This window comes from Taudactylus pleione, unplaced genomic scaffold (genome assembly GCF_031769625.1).
Source record: "Taudactylus pleione unplaced genomic scaffold, aTauple2 ptg001127l, whole genome shotgun sequence".
In the NCBI taxonomy this organism is placed as follows: Eukaryota; Metazoa; Chordata; class Amphibia; order Anura; family Myobatrachidae; genus Taudactylus; species Taudactylus pleione.
Genome location: NW_028285528.1, coordinates 198,843 through 221,200, shown reverse-complemented (window position 1 = coordinate 221,200; position 22,358 = coordinate 198,843). Strand labels below are relative to the sequence as shown.

The 22,358-nt window shown below is 45.7% G+C and overlaps 1 protein-coding gene across 4 annotated transcripts in view; it reads right to left on the bottom strand.

Moving 5' to 3' along the window:
- The window catches only part of LOC148453573 (uncharacterized), a 286,887-nt gene that overhangs the window by 160,820 nt on the left and 103,709 nt on the right, over positions 1-22,358 (bottom strand). Inside the window, exons 6-7 of one of the 4 annotated variants that reach the window (XM_088461959.1) lie at positions 10,516-10,720; positions 9,224-9,226 (exon numbers count right to left, since the gene is read on the bottom strand). The exons of the other annotated variants lie outside the window; for them this stretch is intronic. Of the exons in view, the coding sequence (XP_088318085.1) occupies positions 9,224-9,226; positions 10,516-10,720 (208 nt within the window). The remainder of the gene's footprint in view (positions 1-9,223; positions 9,227-10,515; positions 10,721-22,358) is intronic. 4 annotated transcript variants of the gene reach the window in all.

Below are 22,358 nucleotides of genomic sequence, written 5' to 3'. Positions count from 1 at the left end.
GAAAATCGTTCAGAAAATCGTTGGTAACAAAATCGTTTGTGTATGCAGCTTAAGGCTTAGAGGTCGACTTGGCCGCTGATTGTCTAGGGAAAGACTGTCCTTTGGGCTTTCCTTGAGAACGAAAGGACCAAAAGGAAGAGGTTCTAGCCTTTGAAGGAGCAAATGGCAAAATGCCTTTGATGCAAATGGCAGAAAAGCTGAAGGGCAAGGCTTCCAGGCCCATTTTGGAATCAGCATCCGCCATCCAGGAGTGTAACCACAAAGAGCAGCGAGCAGACACGGCTGCGGCCGAGACTCTGGAGGTCAGTAAGCTGGTATCCAAAGCAGCCTTACCAATATAGTCGGCTGCGACCATCATGTGGCCCACAAGAGACCTTTGAGCCTCAAAGGCCTCCTTGGGGAAGGTGTCCTCCAGAACATTTGCCCAGTTCTCAATGGCCTTAGCCACCCAAGAGATAGCCATGGACAGATGGGCCACAGCTCCAGAGAGAGTAAATTGATTTCAGGTAGGTCTCCACCTTCCTGTCTGTAGAATCCTTCAGAGAAGAAATGGAAGGCACAGCAGAGTAGCGCTCTTAATCAGGTGAGTAACATGAGAATCCACTGCAGGTGATTTCCACTTCTTGCAATGACCCTCAGGGAACAGATAACATGAGACCAAATACTTTTGCGGTTGATACCTCTTACCAGCCGATTGCCAGGCCTCCGCCATGTGGTTTGCCAGCTGGTCAGAAATTAGGGAAAACTGCCGAAGTCACCGTAACCTGTTTAAACTCAGGGTATTTGGATTTAGGGGCAGGAACGTCATCCTCTATATCTAGTATGGATCGGACCACCCTAACCAATGCTGGAACATTAATAGCGGATTTGGGCTCCACCTCCAGTGCAGGGGAATCCGAATCAGACACCCCAGCCATTTCCCCATCATGACAGGAAGATTTCCCCGAAAGTGACAGGACTTTGATACTTACCTTTCCGCTGGATCCCGTTTTCGCCGATTCCTAATTGAATACGGGGATAAGTGGGCACACGCCTGATACTTTATCCCATTGAAAAACGTCGATGATGGTGAATAGTCTGACCACGGACTTTCTGCCTCTGAATATGGCCCTATGCATTTATGTTAAAAATTGAATGTGTAGTGTCCTTAGAGGACACTACTAATGTTCATGTTGTTGTGGGGTTTTTTTTGCCACTTGGAACGAAGAAGACAGATCCACGTATAGGAGGAGGAGAGTATGGATTTTTTATTACAGGTACTCCATAGGATTATCTACTGGAGGAGAGGACATATTGGCTACAGGGATACATAGGTGAGTATGTGAGATAGTGAGTAAGTGTGTGTGCGCATGTTAGTTTTAATAAAATTTTACTTTGTGTTCTGTGGTCTTTTAATATTGCTTTTGCTATGGTTCTCCAAGTACCAGCATGCAGGGGAGGCTTGCTGGGTACTGTAGTTCCGCAGCAAAAGCCAATATTTTAACTTTAATTGCACCACACTTTACATAATCAACCCGGCACCCACCGGACAGGGGTGCCGTGGATAGCCCCGGGCTATCAGCCTGGGATGCCCTGGAGAGGGGGTCCCCTTTATTGGGGGGGTCCCCAGCTCTCCAGGGATACCTGGCTTGATGCTTTCACTGGGGGGCTCGGTGAAAGGGCTTCCCTGGCTGTGGCATCACCCCCCCCCGCTAGAACCGGTCCGATGCTTGTTCTGATAAATCCAGGGGGACCCTACCCTTTTTTGCCTTGTATTTCCAGAACAAGGGATGGCTCAGAGCCCAGTGCTGGTTGTGCTGAATACGGGGGACCACCCTACGTCATTTGTCCCCCATATTTTGGCAACCAGGACTGGTTATGAAAAGCCTGATACGGGTGAGCCCCACGTTTTTTGTCCCCTGTATTTAGCAAAACCAGTACTGGGTCTCCATAGCCCGGAGCTGGTTGTTGTTTTTGGGGGGGGGAGGCCACGCCATTTTTTTAAATTTTAAACAGGCTTTTTTTTTTTTTTTAATTAAACACAGAAGCACAGACGGATCTCACTGATCCTGTATTTCCTTCTGAGTTTGTTTATTTAAACACAGATGCAGGTATCACAGATCTTTCAGATCCGAGCATCTGTGTGCTGCTACCTCCCCTGGGTCCTAATGTCTGCACCACTGCCGCTAATGCCCTCTACCGTCCCTGGGTCCCGGCAGGAGTTAACGCCCACTACCCCCCAGGTCCCGGCCACAGCTAACGCCAGTCTAATTCCCCTGAGCTCATCGCCGCTACCGCCCGCAGATGACAGCCATCTTGGTGCACCCGAGTGAAGCCACAGTGAGTACACACCTGCTGGAGGCTCCTACTGAGGCTGCGCAACAAATTGAAACTTTCTATCTGTATAATGGCGGGTTCGTGAGGTAATAGTTTTAAAACTGTAACTTTCTCAATTACCTGAACCCCAAAAGGCCGACTGTGCCCTTATAATATATATACGGGAAATCAGGAAGCGCAAAACTGAGTACCCACAAGATATGCAAAACACTGGTCCAACAATACGGCACCGTGCAGCACACATGTGACAGACTCACAAATAATTGATATATAGAGATATATAATCAATAAAACCTCCCCCCACACACTGGTAAGGGCTGTAGGAAAAGGAAAGGGATAGATATAGACTGACAGAATTGAGAAAAAAAAAAAGTCAGCGCTGGCATAAGTGACATACAATGCAGATAGAAAATACCTACTGCAACTTGGCACTACAATCAGCTGCCCAGATTCAGTGTCTGGGAAGGCTATAGTGCTGTATACACTGACCCCAGGGGAAAGGTATACAGAGGGACTGGTCCGCACGCTTGTCCAGACAGATCTGCAATGCACCAGAGAAAATGGCCGCCGGAGACCTCAGAGGGGGCGTGGCCATAGGAGGAGAACAGCTCAGCAATGCCAGACCTTAGCGGAAAGGCGCGCTGTGCTGAGAAGCCGCTAAACAGGGAAGGCTGTATCCCCTGGCCGGCAATAAACCCCTGGGATGCTGGTTCCTGCTACCAGTTTCAAATCCCTGGTGGTCTAGTGGACACGCAGGGTATGAGACTGGAGGTAAAGACTGCTTAACACGCAGATCTCCGCAAATGGTAATCCGCTCTTACCTGTCCCCGTAGACCCGGCAGCAGTCCAGGGAGTCTCGCGGAGTCTGGCTAGCACATGCTCCGAAGTCCCGCTGAGATTCCCAGATCTGTACTGGCGTCACAGCACCAGCGGGGTGAAGGAGCGGCAGCGCAGACGGCCTATGGACAGTCCGACGCTGCCGCTCTGAAGAGTGAAAAGAAAAAAAACTATCAACTCATAAAAATAAAATAGCTTTGGGGCTGCTAATCAGCCCCCTTGCGCAAACAGTGACCCGACTATGGCCGGGCACAACTAGAACTGAGGTGCCTCTGGCTCGGTGTATAGAGGAGGATGGTCCAGTGCATCCTGGGAGAAAAGCTTTTAACTATGTGGTGCCTGGGATCCAGCTATACCCCAAGGTCTTCCTGTGGAGCTTATGGACCCTGAAGAAGAAAGATTATATGGGAATTAGTTACTGTGTAACTATAATAAGACGTGCCCGGCTGTACCCCAACATCTCATACTGTGTAACTATAATAAGACATGCCCGGCTGTATCCCTACATCTCATACTGTGTAACTATAAGACATGCCCGGCTGTACCCCAACATCTCCATACTGTGTAACTATAAGACATGCCCGGCTGTACCCCAACATCTCATACTGTGTAACTATAAGACATGCCCGGCTGTACCCCAACATCTCCATACTGTGTAACTATAAGACATGCCCGGCTGTACCCCAACATCTCCATACTGTGTAACTATAAGACGTACCCGGCTGTACCCCAACATCTCCATACTGTGTAACTATAAGACATGCCCGGCTGTACCCCAACATCTCATACTGTGTAACTGTAAGACATGCCCGGCTGTACCCCAACATCTCATACTGTGTAACTGTAAGACGTGCCCGGCTGTACCCAACATCCCCATACTGTGTAACTATAATAAGACGTGCCCGGCTGTACCCCAACATCTCCTACTGTGTAACTATAAGACGTGCCCGGCTGTACCCCAACATCCCCATACTGTGTAACTATAATAAGACGTGCCCGGCTGTACCCCAACATCTCCATACTGTGTAAATATAATACGATGTGCCCGGCTGTACCCCAACATCTCCATACTGTGTAACTATAATACGACGTGCCCGGCTGTACCCCAACATCTCCATACTGTGTAACTATAAGACGTACCCGGCTGTACCCCAACATCTCCATACTGTGTAACTATAAGACATGCCCGGCTGTACCCCAACATCTCATACTGTGTAACTGTAAGACATGCCCGGCTGTACCCCAACATCTCATACTGTGTAACTATAAAAGACGTGCCCGGCTGTACCCAACATCCCCATACTGTGTAACTATAAGACGTGCCCGGCTGTACCCCAACATCTCCTACTGTGTAACTATAAGACGTGCCCGGCTGTACCCCAACATCTCCATACTGTGTAACTATAATAAGACATGCCCGGCTGTACCCCAACATCTCATACTGTGTAACTATAAGATATGCCCGGCTGTACCCCAACATCTCATACTGTGTAACTGTAAGACATGCCCGGCTGTACCCCAACATCTCATACTGTGTAACTATAAGACGTGCCCGGCTGTACCCAACATCCCCATACTGTGTAACTATAATAAGACGTGCCCGGCTGTACCCCAACATCTCCTACTGTGTAACTATAAGACGTGCCCGGCTGTACCCCAACATCTCCATACTGTGTAACTATAATACGACGTGCCCGGCTGTACCCCAACATCTCCATACTGTGTAACTATAATAAGACATGCCCGGCTGTACCCCAACATCTCATACTGTGTAACTATAAGACATGCCCGGCTGTACCCCAACATCTCATACTGTGTAACTGTAAGACATGCCCGGCTGTACCCCAACATCTCATACTGTGTAACTATAAGACGTGCCCGGCTGTACCCAACATCCCCATACTGTGTAACTATAATAAGACGTGCCCGGCTGTACCCCAACATCTCCTACTGTGTAACTATAAGACGTGCCCGGCTGTACCCCAACATCTCCATACTGTGTAACTATAATAAGATGTGCCCGGCTGTACCCCAACATCTCCATACTGTGTAACTATAATAAGACGTGCCCGGCAGTACCCCAACATCTCCATACTGTGTAACTATAATAAGACGTGCCCGGCTGTACCCCAACATTTCCATACTGTGTAACTATAATAAGACGTGCCCGGCTGTACCCCAACATCTCCTACTGTGTAACTATAAGACGTGCCAGGCTGTACCCCAACATCTCCATACTGTGTAACTATAAGACATGCCCGGCTGTACCCCAACATCTCCTACTGTGTAACTGTAATAAAACATGCCCGGCTGTACCCCAACACTTCATATTGTGTAACTATAAGACGTGCCCGGCAGTACCCCAACATCCCCTACTGTGTAACTATAATAAAACATGCCCGGCTGTACCCCAACATCTCATATTGTGTAACTATAATAAAACATGCCCGGCTGTACCCCAACATCTCATATTGTGTAACTATAAGACGTGCCCAGCTGTACCCCAACATCTCATATTGTGTAACTATAAGACGTGCCCGGCTGTACCCCAACATCTCCATACTGTGTAACTATAAGACATGCCCGGCTGTACCCCCAACATCTCCATACTGTGTAACTATAAGACATGCCCGGCTGTACCCCAACATCTCATACTGTGCAACTGTAAGACATGCCCGGCTGTACCCCAACATCTCATACTGTGTAACTATAAGACGTGCCCGGCTGTATCCAACATCCCCATACTGTGTAACTATAATAAGACGTGCCCGGCTGTACCCCAACATCTCCTACTGTGTAACTATAATAAGACGTGCCCGGCTGTACCCCAACATCTCCATACTGTGTAACTTTAATAAGACGTGCCCGGCTGTACCCCTACATCTCATACTGTGTAACTATAATAAGAACTTGCCCGGCTGTACCCCAACATCTCCATACTGTGTAACTATAATAAGACGTGCCCGGCTGTACCCCTACATCTCATACTGTGTAACTATAATAAGACGTGCCCGGCTGTACCCCAACATCACCATACAGTCAGTGGCCGCGATTGTGGGAGCTCCTGGAGCAATTCAATTCAGCGTGGTGCTAAGTCGGAGAATGCCAGTTCTCACAACTTAACCTGGGTATTTAGTCATGAGAACCGGCATTCTCCGACTAAAGTGCCGGCTGCGAAGCTGTTAGTTCCGGGGTAAGTCGTCAAACAGCCGCGTGGCCGGAGATTTCTTTGGATTTCTCCTCGCACCCTCAGAAACATCGACCTATATTTAATGGATGCCAATGACGTCATCATATATTTGGTGATTTTTTTTCATGGAGGATTAGGGTGTAGGAGTAACACTGGCCGGGGAGTAATCACTAAAAATTACAAAGGGGGAGATGTACCAAACCTTACAGAAGGTTTGTGGAGAAGTTGCCCTTAGCAACCAATCAGCTTCTGTGATTTCACTGACTGTACTTGATAATGATGATAGCTAGAAGCTGATTGGCTGCTGTGGGCAATTTCTCCTCTGTATCTCTCTCTAAGGCGTCATACACTTCCCCCAGATTCTATCTATTATGACATGTTGTGTACTATGGGTGCAACATCTGGGCTTAAACAAGGGATTTCCTGCACTGAATTCAGACATTACCTATATGCGACAATGTAATGGATGTTACACGGAGCTAAAACAGTCACTACTAATAGAGTGCAGAGTCCTCTATACATTATATCACACACTGGTCATACTAGCTGCACCCTGCTGTGTCCTCACACTCTCCATCTCAGTATGTGTAACAGAGTGCAGGCATGGTCTATACATTATATCACACACAGGTCATACTAGCTACACCCTGCTGTGTCCTCACACTCTCCGTATCTCCATCTCAGTATGTGTAACAGAGTGCAGGCATGGTCTATACATTATATCACACACAGGTCATACTAGCTGCATCCTGCTGTGTCCTCACACTCTCCATATCTCCATCTCAGTATGTGTAACAGAGTGCAGGCATGGTCTATACATTATATCACACACAGGTCATACTAGCTGCATCCTGCTGTGTCCTCACACTCTCCATATCAGTATGTGTAACAGAGTGCAGGTATGGTCTATACATTATATTACACACAGGTCATACTAGCTGCAACCTGCTGTGTCCTCACACTCTCCTGATTTCCATCTCAGTATGTGTAACAGAGTGCAGGCATGGTCTATACATTATATCACACACAGGTCATACTAGCTGCACCCTGCTGTGTCCTCACACTCTCCATATCTCCATCTCAGTATGTGTAACAGAGTGCAGGCATGGACTATACATTATATTACACACAGGTCATACTAGCTGCAACCTGCTGTGTCCTCACACTCTCCTGATTTCCATCTCAGTATGTGTAATAGAGTGCAGAAATGGTCTATACATTATATCATACACAGGACATACCAGCTGCACCCTGCTGTGTCCTCACACTCTCCGGATCCCCATCTCAGTATGTGTAACAGAGTGCAGGCATGGTCTATACATTATATCACACACAGGTCATACTAGCTGCACCCTGCTGTGTCCTCACACTCTCCATATCTCCATCTCAGTATGAGTAACAGAGTGCAGGCTCTCTATACATTATATCACAGACCATACCTGCACACAGGATGGTCCATCTCAGTATGTGTAACAGAGTGCAGGTATGGTCTATACACACAGGACATACTAGCTACATCCTGCTGTGTCCTCACACTCTCTGTATCTCCATCTCAGTATGTGTAATAGAGTGCAGGTATGGTCTCCATCTCAGTATGTGTAACAGAGTGCAGGCATGGACTATACATTATATTACACACAGGTCATACTAGCTGCAACCTGCTGTGTCCTCACACTCTCCTGATTTCCATCTCAGTATGTGTAATAGAGTGCAGAAATGGTCTATACATTATATCATACACAGGACATACCAGCTGCACCCTGCTGTGTCCTCACACTCTCCGGATCCCCATCTCAGTATGTGTAACAGAGTGCAGGCATGGTCTATACATTATATCACACACAGGTCATACTAGCTGCACCCTGCTGTGTCCTCACACTCTCCATATCTCCATCTCAGTATGAGTAACAGAGTGCAGGCTCTCTATACATTATATCACAGACCATACCTGCACACAGGATGGTCCATCTCAGTATGTGTAACAGAGTGCAGGTATGGTCTATACACACAGGACATACTAGCTACATCCTGCTGTGTCCTCACACTCTCTGTATCTCCATCTCAGTATGTGTAATAGAGTGCAGAAATGGTCTATACATTATATCATACACAGGACATACCAGCTGCACCCTGCTGTGTCCTCACACTCTCCGGATCCCCATCTCAGTATGTGTAACAGAGTGCAGGTATGGTCTATACATTATATTACACACAGGTCATACTAGCTGCATCCTGCTGTGTCCTCACACTCTCCTGATTTCCATCTCAGTATGTGTAATAGAGTGCAGGCATGGTCTATACCTTATATCACACACAGGTCATACTAGCTGCATCCTGCTGTGTCCTCACACTCTCTTGATCTCTATCTCAGTATGTGTAATAGAGTGCAGGCATGGTCTATACATTATATCACACACAGGTCATACTAGCTGCACCCTGCTGTGTCCTCACACTCCCCATATCAGTATGTGTAACAGAGTGCAGGCATGGTCTATACATTATATCACACACAGGTCATACTAGCTGCACCCTGCTGTATCCTCACACTCTCCGGATCTCCATCTCAGTATGTGTAACAGAGTGCAGACATGGTCTATCTATACATTATATCACACACAGGTCATACTAGCTGCATCCTGCTGTGTCCTCACACTCTCCGGATCTCCACCTCAGTATGTTTAACAGAGTGCAGGCATGGTCTATACATTATATCACACACAGGTCATACTAGCTGTACCCTGCTGTGTCCTCACACTCTCCAGATCTCTATCTCAGTAAATGTAAAAGGAGCAGTTTGTATCTCTCTAGGAATTAATATCTCCACTGGAGGTTAGATACGCTCTAACCTCTAAGGGGATCTACTGGAACATGCAAAAGAACCAGCTGGACTCAAATGAATCAGCAAAAATACAATGGAACAGAAAAATCCACATTTTAAACAATCGGGATCCAGCATTGCTCTCGCTGTGGACCTCCAGGCAGAAATTTAATACTTTCCTAAAAGATATTTATACAGGTCTGGTTCATATCTCTGGTAAAACAGAATGAAACCAGTACAAGAAATCACATTCAAAGATTACCATCAGTGACCATTGATAATGTCAGGCAGTAGTGATCAGGAAGGATCATGGGTAAAATCCAATTGAAGAGCATAGGGAGGACCATCAACAAAAGTCATTTTTGAAGTGGACAGTAAAGAACATGAGTAGCTGGTAGAAGACAAAGATATGATGAGTGTGGGGAGAAGACTGGTCAGATCTCTGGGCTGGTAATACACAGTGATATGATGTGAGGAGGAGAGCAGGAGTATAATAGGGGCTGATGGCTCCTGATGTATGAGATACACCAGAGAGTGTGGGGAGGAGACGGGTCAGATCTCTGGGCTGGTAACAAACAGTGACATGACGTGAGGAGGAGAGCAGGAGTATAATAGGGGATGATGGCTCCTGATGTATGAGATACACCACAGAGTGTGAGGAGGAGACTGGTCAGATCTCTGGGTTGGTAACACACAGTGACATGATGTGAGGGGGAGAGCAGGAGTATAATAGGGGCTGATGGCTACTGATGTATGAGATACACCAGAGAGTGTGGGGAGGGGACTGGTCAGATCTCTGGGCTGGTAACACACAGTGACATGATGTGAGGGGGAGAGCAGGAGTATAATAGAGGATGATGGCTCCTGATGTATGAGATACACCCGAGAGTGTGGGAAGGAGATTGGTCAGATCTCTGGACTGGTAACACACAGTGACATGATGTGAGGGGGAAAGCAGGCGTATAATAGGGGCTGATAGCTCCTGATGTATGAGATACACCAGAGAGTATGGAGAGGAGACTGGTCAGATCTCTGGGCTGGTAACACACAGTGACATGATGCGAGGAGGAGAGCAGGAGTATAATAGGAGCTGATGGTTCCTGATGTATGAGATACACCAGAGAGTGTGGGGAGGGGACTGGTCAGATCTCTGGGCTGGTAACACATAGTAACATGATGTGAGGGGAAGAGCAGGAGTATAATAGGGACTGATGGGTCCTGACTCTCCAACTGGGCAAATACATTTCCCTCATTAGTTTGTACTAACAGTGGAGGGTGTAGGATAAGAGATTTTTGTAGTGACTGAGAAAGGAGAATATGTGACTCTTTTCTGTAATAAGTGTTTATTACTCACCTGTGCTGATATCTGTAGGGATTTCCTCCTCCTTACACTGCTGATCAAACCTCACATACGTCTCTTCTTCTCCCTCTGTATCTTCTGCCTTCATATCAGTCACATACGTCTCTTCTTCTACCTCTGTATCTTCTGTCTTCATATCAGTCACATACGTCTCTTCTTCTCCCTCTATATCTTCTGTCTTCATATCAGTCACATACGTCTCTTCTTCCACTGTATCTTCTACCTTAATATCACTCTAAATGACCCATAAAATAATCAAGTCTAATTTAATTGAGAATAAACAATAAAATATCAGTGTATAATACACACACAGATTATCTATAGATCATATAGTCACAGTCACTTTGGTATACTGGTATCTACCTGATGATCCAGTGAGATCCTGTGATTCTCCTCTGTACAATCCTGGGAATAAAGAGGACGGGGACATCTCTCTGGGGTATTTCTATTACTGGGTCCAACTGTAGGAGACACACAGTGACTGAGTGCAATGTATATATGTGATTAGCAGATGATGTGTATATAGAGGCCCCCTATACCTGCTCTCCCCTGTACAATAAATGACAGTCTCCTCTTACCCAGTGATGTGAGGGGCCGGTGATTCTCCATCATCACGTTCTTGTACAGACTCCTGTGTTCCTCTATATACTCCCCCTCCTGCATGGAGACATAGACAGTGACATCCTGACAGCTTATAGGAACCTGACACAAACAATGGTACAGTCATCACCCAGACACATCCCCAAGTTGTACTGTAATGTATTATTACTAAAGATATAAGTGATGTCACTGTTACACTCCCAGATCCCCTCACCTCCCCAGTCATGTCCATGTATTATTACTATAGATATAAGTGATGTCACAGTGACACTCCCATATCCCCTCACCTCCCCCAGTCATGTCCCTGTATTATTACTATAGATATAAGTGATGTCACTGTGACACTCCCAGATCCCCTCACCTCCCCAGTTATGTCCCTGTATTATTACTATAGATATAAGTGATGTCACTGTGACACTCCCAGATCCCCTCACCTCCCTAGTCATGTCCCTGTATTATTACTATAGATATAAGTGATGTCACAGTGACACTCCCAGATCCCCTCACCTCCCCAGTTATGTCACTGTATTATTACTATAGATATAAGTGATGTCACTGTGACATTCCCAGATCCCCTCACCTCCCCAGTCATGTCCCTGTATTATTACTATAGATATAAGTGATGTCACTGTGACACTCCCAGATCCCCTCACCTCCCCAGTCATGTCCCTGTATTATTACTATAGATATAAGTGATGTCACTGTGACACTCCCAGATCCCCTCACCTCCCCAGTCATGTCCCTGTATTATTACTATAGATATAAGTGATGTCACTGTGACACTCCCAGATCCCCTCACCTCCACAGTCATGTCCCTGTATTATTACTATAGATATAAGTGATGTCACTGTGACACTCCCAGATCCCCTCACCTCCCCAGTCATGTCCCTGTATTATTACTATAGCTATAAGTGATGTCACTGTGACACTCCCAGATCCCCTCACCTCCCTAGTCATGTCCCTGTATTATTACTATAGATATAAGTGATGTCACTGTGACACTCCCAGATCCCCTCACCTCCCCAGTCATGTCCCTGTATTATTACTATAGATATAAGTGATGTCACTGTGACACTATCAGATCCCCCAGCCCCCTCCTGACACTAAATGGATGCTGCTCATATGCACAATGTAACAATTTTTAGAGAATCTCTATAGAAAAACATGTGGTTGTAGCTGGTGCTGCCAGGGGAGAGGAAATAGTACCTAGGGCAGGTGCTGGAATGGGCATCTCAGTGCTACACAGAGGGTACAGCTGCCCGTTCCTGCCATCACTTCCCCTCCTTCTGTACGCTGACCGGTGCCCAGTCCCTGATCTGCTCAGAGTCAGTAATGCTGATGGGCAGGATGCGGGGGCCAGGGAACAGGACGGAGCTGCAGACAGAACCCATGTGATAGATGTAGGGATCCTGTCTGACTATATATGGTGCGGCCATCTTGTCACAGAACTGCCAGCTGTGACCCCAGCTCTTCCCATGGTGTCAGCCAGTGACCCTCAGTGATGTAACACCCCAGGGTAACCCCACACCTGCATAAGCCCCAGGCTGTCGGTGACGAAACTGTGCCAGTATACATGCTGGGTGCAATGGCTGGTGGAGCACATGTGAGACAGGGGGGGGTGGGCAGAGGGGGCACATGAGACAGTGGGGGGTGGGCATAGGGGGCACATGAGACAGTGGGGGGTGGGCAGAGGGGGCATGCAAGAAACTTTATAGACATAGCCCTGCCTAGCCTATCAATTCCATCATGCTATCTTACATTCCCATCCCTTCCATTGCATGGTACCCCTGCCCACCAGCTTGCCCCTCACACTGCCATCTGCCCCCCACACTGCCATCTGCCCTACATGCCCCCCACACTGCCATCTGCCCCACATGCCCCCAGCTTCCCCCCCACACTGCCATCTGCCCCACATGCCCCCAGCGCCTTCTCTCACTTTTGTCTCTTCCAATGCAGCCTGCAGGACCCGGGAACTCTGTGTGTGAGCGGTCACATGGTCTGATCCCATAATCCAGCGCTACCTGATGACGTCAGAAGAAAGGAACCAATACCCTATTTCCGGATTGTGCGTTCCACATACAGGAAATGTGATCTCACCCATTGCTGCAGCTTCCGGGTGTCCGCCCAGAGTGTCCGGCAGCAGCAGGTAACGGTGTCCTACTATACAGGGGGAGCAGCATGTGGTTTCCTGTGTCTATTATTATACAGGGGAACAGCCTGTGGTATCCTGTTATTATTATACAGGGGTAGTGACCTGTGGTGTCCTGTTACTATTATACAGGTGGAGTGACCTGTGGTGTCCTGTTATTACTATTATTATGCAGGGGGAGCAGCCTGTGGTGTCCTGTTATTATTATAAAGGTGGAGTGACCTGTGGTGTCCTGTTATTATTATACAGGGGGAGTGACCTGTGGTGTCCTGTTATAGCAGCAGCTGCAGAGTAATAATAACAGTAATGAGTGGTCAGGGAATAACACATAATAGGTATAACATGTATGTACTGTATATACCATATGATACATAACAGGATCTGGGGAAGGATATAAGGCTGCACTCCCTGAGCTGTAACTAGTAAGGTATAATTAGCGCCAGTATCCATCCAGAGGTCGGTATTACACCCACATTAGCAATCAGACAAGTCAGCAGCCTCCTAAGGGCGACCGTGATGCCCTAATCAGGGCCGTAACTAGGGTAACTGCAGGGCAGGGGGCGCTGTTTGGCACTGTCATTTTTCTGTTTATTATCATTTTCACTTGTAGCTTCCTCTTATTTTATCCCCAGTACCTCCTGGCCTCCCCTGTCTTATCCCTGGCCCTTCCCCATGACGCCATGCCCCTATTTTGGGTGATTTATGCCCCTATTTGAAAAATAGGGGGACGCCAACGCTCTTTCTGGCACAAGGCACCAATAAGTGTATTTACGGTTCTGGCCCTAATTATAAGCAAATGTCAGGGGAAATTGTGGTTGTGCTGTCAGGTGTTATTATATAATAGGAGTGAGGTAAGATTATATAATAATAACACATTACATTTAGTATAGACAATAAAACATAAAACAAACCAATGTACTTAAACGTATCATTTCAATCTCTCAGATTTATAATTTCAATCTTTATGCTACAAGAATATATAGTTCTGCTCCAATTAAGGGCCGTATTCAATTAGCGGCGAAAACAGATGTTTTTTTCGACATTGTTGAAATTGTTCGATTCTCGCCAAAAGAAATGGCGTAAATGGCTGATTCTCTCCAAAAACAGGCGAAAATGGAGAAAGAAAACTAGAGAAAAGTTTTTTCCATCCCAGACCAGGAGAAAAAAATGCAAAATCCCCATTTTTGGCTAAAAATGTGGGGATTTCTTACAGGACCCTTTGGACACCCCCTAATGATAAATTACCCCCCAAAAAAATCTTTAGTTCCGTACGTTGGTGAAAAACGACCGCGCAAAATTTGGGTGAAAAAAAAAATAGTTGAAAATGATAGAAAGCTATTTTTTTTTTCCAGGAAATTATCGTCCCACGTAAAGTGGGGGAACGTTAAAATGGGCGCAAGTATATTTTTGTGTCGTAAAAACGCAATTTTAAAATCCTTTTAAAAAACCGCCTGCTGCGACCGCATGTGATGCTTAAAACACTTGACGCAGCCATACCGCCCTCCAAAAAATCAGACCCGATACGTTAAAACCATTTTCAATAATTTTTTCACCCAAGATTTGCGTGGTAATTTTTCACCAAAGTACGCAATTTACGAAAAAAATTGGGGGGGATAATTTATTATTGAGGGGGTCCCAAAGGGTTCTGAAAGAAATCCACATATTTTTAGCCAAAAATAGGGATTTTTGTTTTTGCCTGTTTTTTGGCGAATGTCAACCAATTTCGCCAATGGGGAAAAAAACTGCTGTTTTCGCCACTAATTGAATACGGCCCTTTCTCTGCAGAGTGTTCCTGTAACAGAGTACTAGGATTGTAGTAATACGTTTGTACAAAGTGACACAAGGTATAAAAGCCACATTCCTCTGACTCTAATCATTACGAGCCCGAGAGAAAAGAGAGTTACTGTGTGATAGCTGAGTCAGGGCTATTACATGGTCAGTAATAAGATCATTGTTAGAAGGGGATCCAATATGTCATGTACCTGGCACAGAGATCACACACTGTCCTATCAGCAGACCTTACTAATATGTCCTCATAGTCAGCTTGTACTGTACGGGTAATAATATGTCCTTATAGTCAGCTTGTATTGTACGGTTAATAATATGTCCTTATTGTCAGCTTGTACTGTACGGGTAATGATGTGTCCTTATTGTCAGCTTGTACTGTACCGGTAATGATGTGTCCTTATTGTCAGCTTGTACTGTACGGGTAATGATGTGTCCTTATTGTCAGCTTGTACTGTACGGGTAATGATGTGTCCTTATTGTCAGCTTGTACTGTACGGGTAATGATGTGTCCTTATTGTCAGCTTGTACTGTACCGGTAATGATGTGTCCTTATTGTCAGCTTGTACTGTACGGGTAATGACGTGTCCTTATTGTCAGCTTGTACTGCACGGGTAATGACGTGTCCTTATTGTCAGCTTGTACTGTACGGGTAATGACGTGTCCTTATTGTCAGCTTGTACTGTACGGGTAATGACGTGTCCTTATTGTCAGCTTGTGCTGTACGGGTAATGATGTGTCCTTATTGTCAGCTTGTGCTGTACGGGTAATGATGTGTCCTTATTGTCAGCTTGTGCTGTACGGGTAATGATGTGTCCTTATTGTCAGCTTGTACTGTACGGTTAATAATATGTCCTTATTGTCAGCTTGTATTGTACGGTTAATATGTCCTTATTGTCAGCTTGTACTGTACGGGTAATGATGTGTCCTTATTGTCAGCTTGTACTGTATGGGTAATGATGTGTCCTTATTGTCAGCTTATACTGTACGGGTAATGACGTGTCCTTATTGTCAGCTTGTACTGTACGGGTAATGACGTGTCCTTATTGTCAGCTTGTACTGTACGGGTAATGACGTGTCCTTATTGTCAGCTTGTACTGTACAGGTAATGACGTGTCCTTATTGTCAGCTTGTACTGTACGGGTAATGACGTGTCCTTATTGTCAGCTTGTGATGTGTCCTTATTGTCAGCTTTTACTGTACGGGTAATGACGTGTCCTTATTATCAGCTTGTTTTGTATGGGTAATGATGTGTCCTTATTGTCAGCTTGTACTGTACGGGTAATAATATGTCCTTATTGTCAGCCTGTGCTGTACGGGTAATGATGTGTCCTTATTGTCAGCTTGTACTGTACGGGTAATGATGTGTCCTTATTGTCAGCTTGTACTGTACGGGTAATGATGTGTCCTTATTGTCAGCCTGTACTGTACGGGTAATGATGTGTCCTTATGGTCAGCTTGTACTGTACGGGTAATGATGTGTCCTTATGGTCAGCTTGTACTGTACGGGTAATGACGTGCCCTTATTGTCAGCTTGTACTGTACAGGTAATGACGTGCCCTTATTGTCAGCTTGTACTGTACGGGTAATGACGTGCCCTTATTGTCAGCTTGTACTGTACAGGTAATGACGTGTCCTTATTGTCAGCTTGTACTGTACGGGTAATGACGTGTCCTTATTGTCAGCTTGTGATGTGTCCTTATTGTCAGCTTGTACTGTACGGGTAATGACGTGTCCTTATTATCAGCTTGTACTGTACGGGTAATAATATGTCCTTATTGTCAGCCTGTGCTGTACGGGTAATGACGTGTCCTTATTGACAGCTTGTACTGTACGGGTAATGATGTGTCCTTATTGTCAGCTTGTACTGTACGGGTAATATGTCCTTATTGTCAGCTTGTACTGTACGGGTAATGATGTGTCCTTATTGTCAGCTTGTACTGTACGGGTAATGATGTGTCCTTATTGTCAGCTTGTACTGTTCGGGTAATATGTCCTTATTGTCAGCTTGTAATGTATGGGGTAATGACGTGTCCTTATTGACAGCTTGTACTGTACGGGTAATATGTCCTTATTGTCAGCTTGTACTGTACGGGTAATGATGTGTGCTTATTGTCAGCTTGTACTGTACGGGTAATGGCGTGTCCTTATTGTCAGCTTGTACTGTATGGGTAATGATGTGTCCTTATTGTCAGCTTGTACTGTACGGGTAATATGTCCTTATTGTCAGCTTGTACTGTACGGGTAATGATGTGTCCTTATTGTCAGCTTGTACTGTATGGGTAATGATGTGTCCTTATTGTCAGCCTGTACTGTACGGGTAATGATGTGTCCTTATGGTCAGCTTGTACTGTACGGGTAATGACGTGTCCTTATTGACAGCTTGTACTGTACGGGTAATGATGTGTCCTTATTGTCAGCTTGTACTGTACGGGTAATGATGTGTCCTTATGGTCAGCTTGTACTGTACGGGTAATGACGTGTCCTTATTGACAGCTTGTACTGTACGGGTAATGACGTGTCCTTATTGTCAGCTTGTACTGTACGGGTAATGACGTGTCCTTATTGACAGCTTGTACTGTACGGGTAATGACGTGTCCTTATTGTCAGCTTGTACTGTACGGGTAATGATGTGTCCTTATTGTCAGCTTGTACTGTACGGGTAATATGTCCTTATTGACAGCTTGTACTGTACGGGTAATATGTCCTTATTGTCAGCTTGTACTGTAGGGTAATGATGTGTGCTTATTGTCAGCTTGTACTGTACGGGTAATGGCGTGTCCTTATTGTCAGCTTGTACTGTATGGGTAATGATGTGTCCTTATTGTCAGCTTGTACTGTACGGGTAATATGTCCTTATTGTCAGCTTGTACTGTACGGGTAATGATGTGTCCTTATTGTCAGCTTGTACTGTATGGGTAATGATGTGTCCTTATTGTCAGCCTGTACTGTACGGGTAATGACGTGTCCTTATGGTCAGCTTGTACTGTACGGGTAATGACGTGTCCTTATTGACAGCTTGTACTGTACGGGTAATGATGTGTCCTTATTGTCAGCTTGTACTGTACGGGTAATGATGTGTCCTTATGGTCAGCTTGTACTGTACGGGTAATGACGTGTCCTTATTGACAGCTTGTACTGTACGGGTAATGACGTGTCCTTATTGTCAGCTTGTACTGTACGGGTAATGACGTGTCCTTATTGACAGCTTGTACTGTACGGGTAATGACGTGTCCTTATTGTCAGCTTGTACTGTACGGGTAATGATGTGTCCTTATTGTCAGCTTGTACTGTACGGGTAATTTGTCCTTATTGTCAGCTTGTACTGTACGGGTAATATGTCCTTATTGTCAGCTTGTACTGTACGGGTAATATGTCCTTATTGTCAGCTTGTACTGTACGGGTAATGATGTGTCCTTATTGTCAGCTTGTACTGTACGGGTAATGACGTGTCCTTATTGTCAGCTTGTACTGTGCGGGTAATGACGTGTCCTTATTGTCAGCTTGTACTGTGCGGGTAATGACGTGTCCTTATTGTCAGCTTGTACTGTACGGGTAATGACGTGTCCTTATTGTCTGCTTGTACTGTACGGGTAATGACGTGTCCTTATTGTCAGCTTGTACTGTACGGGTAATGACGTGTCCTTATTGTCAGCTTGTACTGTACGGGTAATGACGTGTCCTTATTGTCAGCTTGTACTGTACGGGTAATGACGTGTCCTTATTGTCAGCTTGTGCTGTATGGGTAATGATGTGTCCTTATTGTCAGCTTGTACTGTACGGGTAATATGTCCTTATTGTCAGCTTGTACTGTACGGGTAATGATGTGTCTTTATTGTCAGCTTGTACTGTATGGGTAATGATGTGTCCTTATTGTCAGCTTGTACTGTACGGGTAATATGTCCTTATTGTCAGCTTGTACTGTACGGGTAATGATGTGTCCTTATTGTCAGCTTGTACTGTATGGGTAATGATGTGTCCTTATTGTCAGCTTGTACTGTACGGGTAATGATGTGTCCTTATTGTCAGCTTGTACTGTACGGGTAATATGTCCTTATTGTCAGCTTGTACTGTACGGGTAATGACGTGTCCTTATTGTCAGCTTGTACTGTACGGGTAATGATGTGTCCTTATTGTCAGCTTGTGCTGTACGGGTAATGATGTGTCCTTATTGTCAGCTTGTGCTGTACGGGTAATGATGTGTCCTTATTGTCAGCCTGTGCTGTACGGGTAATGATGTGTCCTTATTGTCAGCCTGTACTGTACGGGTAATGATGTGTCCTTATGGTCAGCTTGTACTGTACGGGTAATGATGTGTCCTTATTGTCAGCTTGTACTGTACGGGTAGTGACGTGTCCTTATGGTCAGCTTGTACTGTACGGGTAATGACGTGTCCTTATTGACAGCTTGTACTGTACGGGTAATGACGTGTCCTTATTGTAAGCTTGTACTGTACGGGTAATGATGTGTCCTTATTGTCAGCTTGTACTGTATGGGTAATGATATGTCCTTATAGTCAGCTTGTACTGTACGGGTAATGATATGTCCTTATAGTCAGCTTGTACTGTACGAGGTAATGATGTGCCCTTATTGTCAGCTTGTACTGTACGGGTAATGATGTGCCCTTATTGTCAGCTTGTACTCTACGGGTAATGACGTGTCCTTATTGTCAGCTTGTACTGTACGGGTAATAATATGTCCTTATTGTCAGCTTGTACTGTACGGGTAATGACATGTCCTTATTGTCAGCTTGTACTGTACGGGGAATGATGTGTCCTTATTGTCAGCTTGTACTGTACGGGTAATGACGTGTCCTTATTGTTAGCTTGTACTATATGGATAATGATATGTCTGGGATCTGTAGGACCCCCCAGGGTCTTTATCTCAGTCTGCAGACCCCCCACAGGTCACTCACCAGTCCTTGTGTGTGTGTCTCAGTAAATCCGGATATGCTGCACTGTGCAGGATTAGCTGTTCTCCTCAGGTGCTTGCAGTGTACGTGGAGCAGCCGGTTAGAGCCGTGGGTCCAGCTCGTACATATGCACCCGCCGTTGGCACCTACCTCAGTGTGGAGCGGGTAAGGATCACCGGGGCCAGTGATATCCTTATTGCCGGAAGGCTATTTGCTGGCGGTGTCCGGGGAAGCTGAGTATAGCCGCGGGTCTGTCCTCCGTCCAAGTCACTTGTATAGAGCGTGAATAAATAGCAGCTCGTACATAGGCAGCGCAGGGCAGCGGTAACTTACTGCCGGTATCCGGAGAGGGAGCAGGACTGAGAGTGACCTCACCTGATAGGAGCTGGCTCTTACATTATAAGTTAGGTATTCTAAGATATGATAAGGCTAGTAATGATTATAGTCAGAGGAATGTGGCTTTTATACCTTGTGTCACTTTGTACAAACGTATTACTACAATCCTAATACTCTGTTACAGGAGCACTCTGCACAGTTACTGGGTGTGTAACTATATTTCCTTGTAGCATAAAGATATACACCTGAGACACTGACATTATACTTCTAAGTGCATTGGTTTGTTTTATGTATTATTGTCTATAATAAATGTAATGTGTTATTATTATATACTCTTACCTCACTCCTATTATATAATAACACCTGACAGCACAACCACAATTTCCCCTGACTCCCTGAGCTGAAACTGTCTGTCAGGGCGTCTTGTTATCCTGAGCAATAGAGACTCTCTCAGAGACAGCCAGTGGCTGTGACAGTCCCCAGATCCTCAGAGTGTCACTGATTATCCCCCAGGACATGTCTCACCCCACCCTACGCTGCACACACACGGCCGGCAGGCTGGTCACACATATAACATACATCTGAGGTGCGGTCATTTGTCATTTCATCATTTGTGCAGAGTGACTGATGGGATTCTGTATTGTGTAACCCTTTGTGTGTCCCCTGGGCTGCCTGCTGTCCTATCCCTGTGTTATTAACCTCTTCTGTTCCCTTCCCCCTCCCCTGTGTTACTGACACCTCTGTACAGCTGTTACACCCCCTGTTGTGTGCTCTGTATTCCTACATTACTTCCCCTCTCCCCATATCTGCACCCCTTCTGCTCTCCTGTGTACTCTCCCCTCACACCCCTGTTATCTGTATGACCTCAGTATAGTCACAGATTCTCTCAGTTTCTGGAATAAATGTAAAACAAAAGTGAAAAGTCCCCAAATCCCTAATTCATGTGTTTGTAAAAGATTCACGTGGAGCAAATTGCACCAAATCTGTGTCTGGGAGGAATAAGACCCCCGGCCAGGAGAGGAACATTGGTCTAACCTTATACAGTACAGCGTTGTGTGATGGCCTCTGAGGAGTCTTATGGGGCTGGGTCACAGGAACCTCTGACAGACACTGACCAGGGCTCTATGGCTGGGGGAAAGGGGAGACTTACTGGTCACTCAGTGTTACATGTCTGATTGTGTTACATGTGTTCTCTGTGATGTGTATTATATTTATTCTATTTATTCCTAGATAGTCCTGCTGTGAGGAACAAAAGTATTTATTACACGTCACACGTTCTATATTCTCACTGATTCATTGAGGATGGACATGGATGAAAGTCACAGGACTGAGAGGATCTTACATCTCACCCTGGAGATCATCTACCTGCTGACTGGGGAGGTGAGAGGGTCTGGGGGTGTCACAGTGACATCACTTATATGTATAGTAATAATACAGGGACATGACTGGGAAGGTGAGGGGATCTGGGGGTGTCACAGTGACATCACTTATATCTATAGTAATAATACAGGGACATGACTGGGGAGGTGAGAGGGTCTGGGGGTGTCACAGTGACATCACATATATCTATAGTAATAATACAGGGACATGACTGGGGAGGTGAGGGGATCTGGGAGTGTCACAGTGACATCACTTATATCTATAGTAATAATACAGGGACATGACTGGGGAGGTGAGGAGATCTGGGAGTGTCACAGTGACATCACTTATATCTATAGTAATAATACAGGGACATGACTGGGGAGGTGAGAGGGTCTGGGAGTGTCACAGTGACATCACTTATATCTATAGTAATAATACAGGGACATGACTGGGGAGGTGAGGGGATCTGGGAGTGATACAGTGACATCACTTATATCTATAGTAATACAGGGACATGACGGGAGGTGAGGGGATCTGGGAGTGTTACAGTGACATTACTTATATCAATAGTAATAATACAGGGACATGACTGGGGAGGTGAGAGGATCTGGGGGTGTCACAGTGACATCACTTATATCTATAGTAATAATATAGGGACATGACTGGGGAGGTGAGAGGATCTGGGGGTGTCAC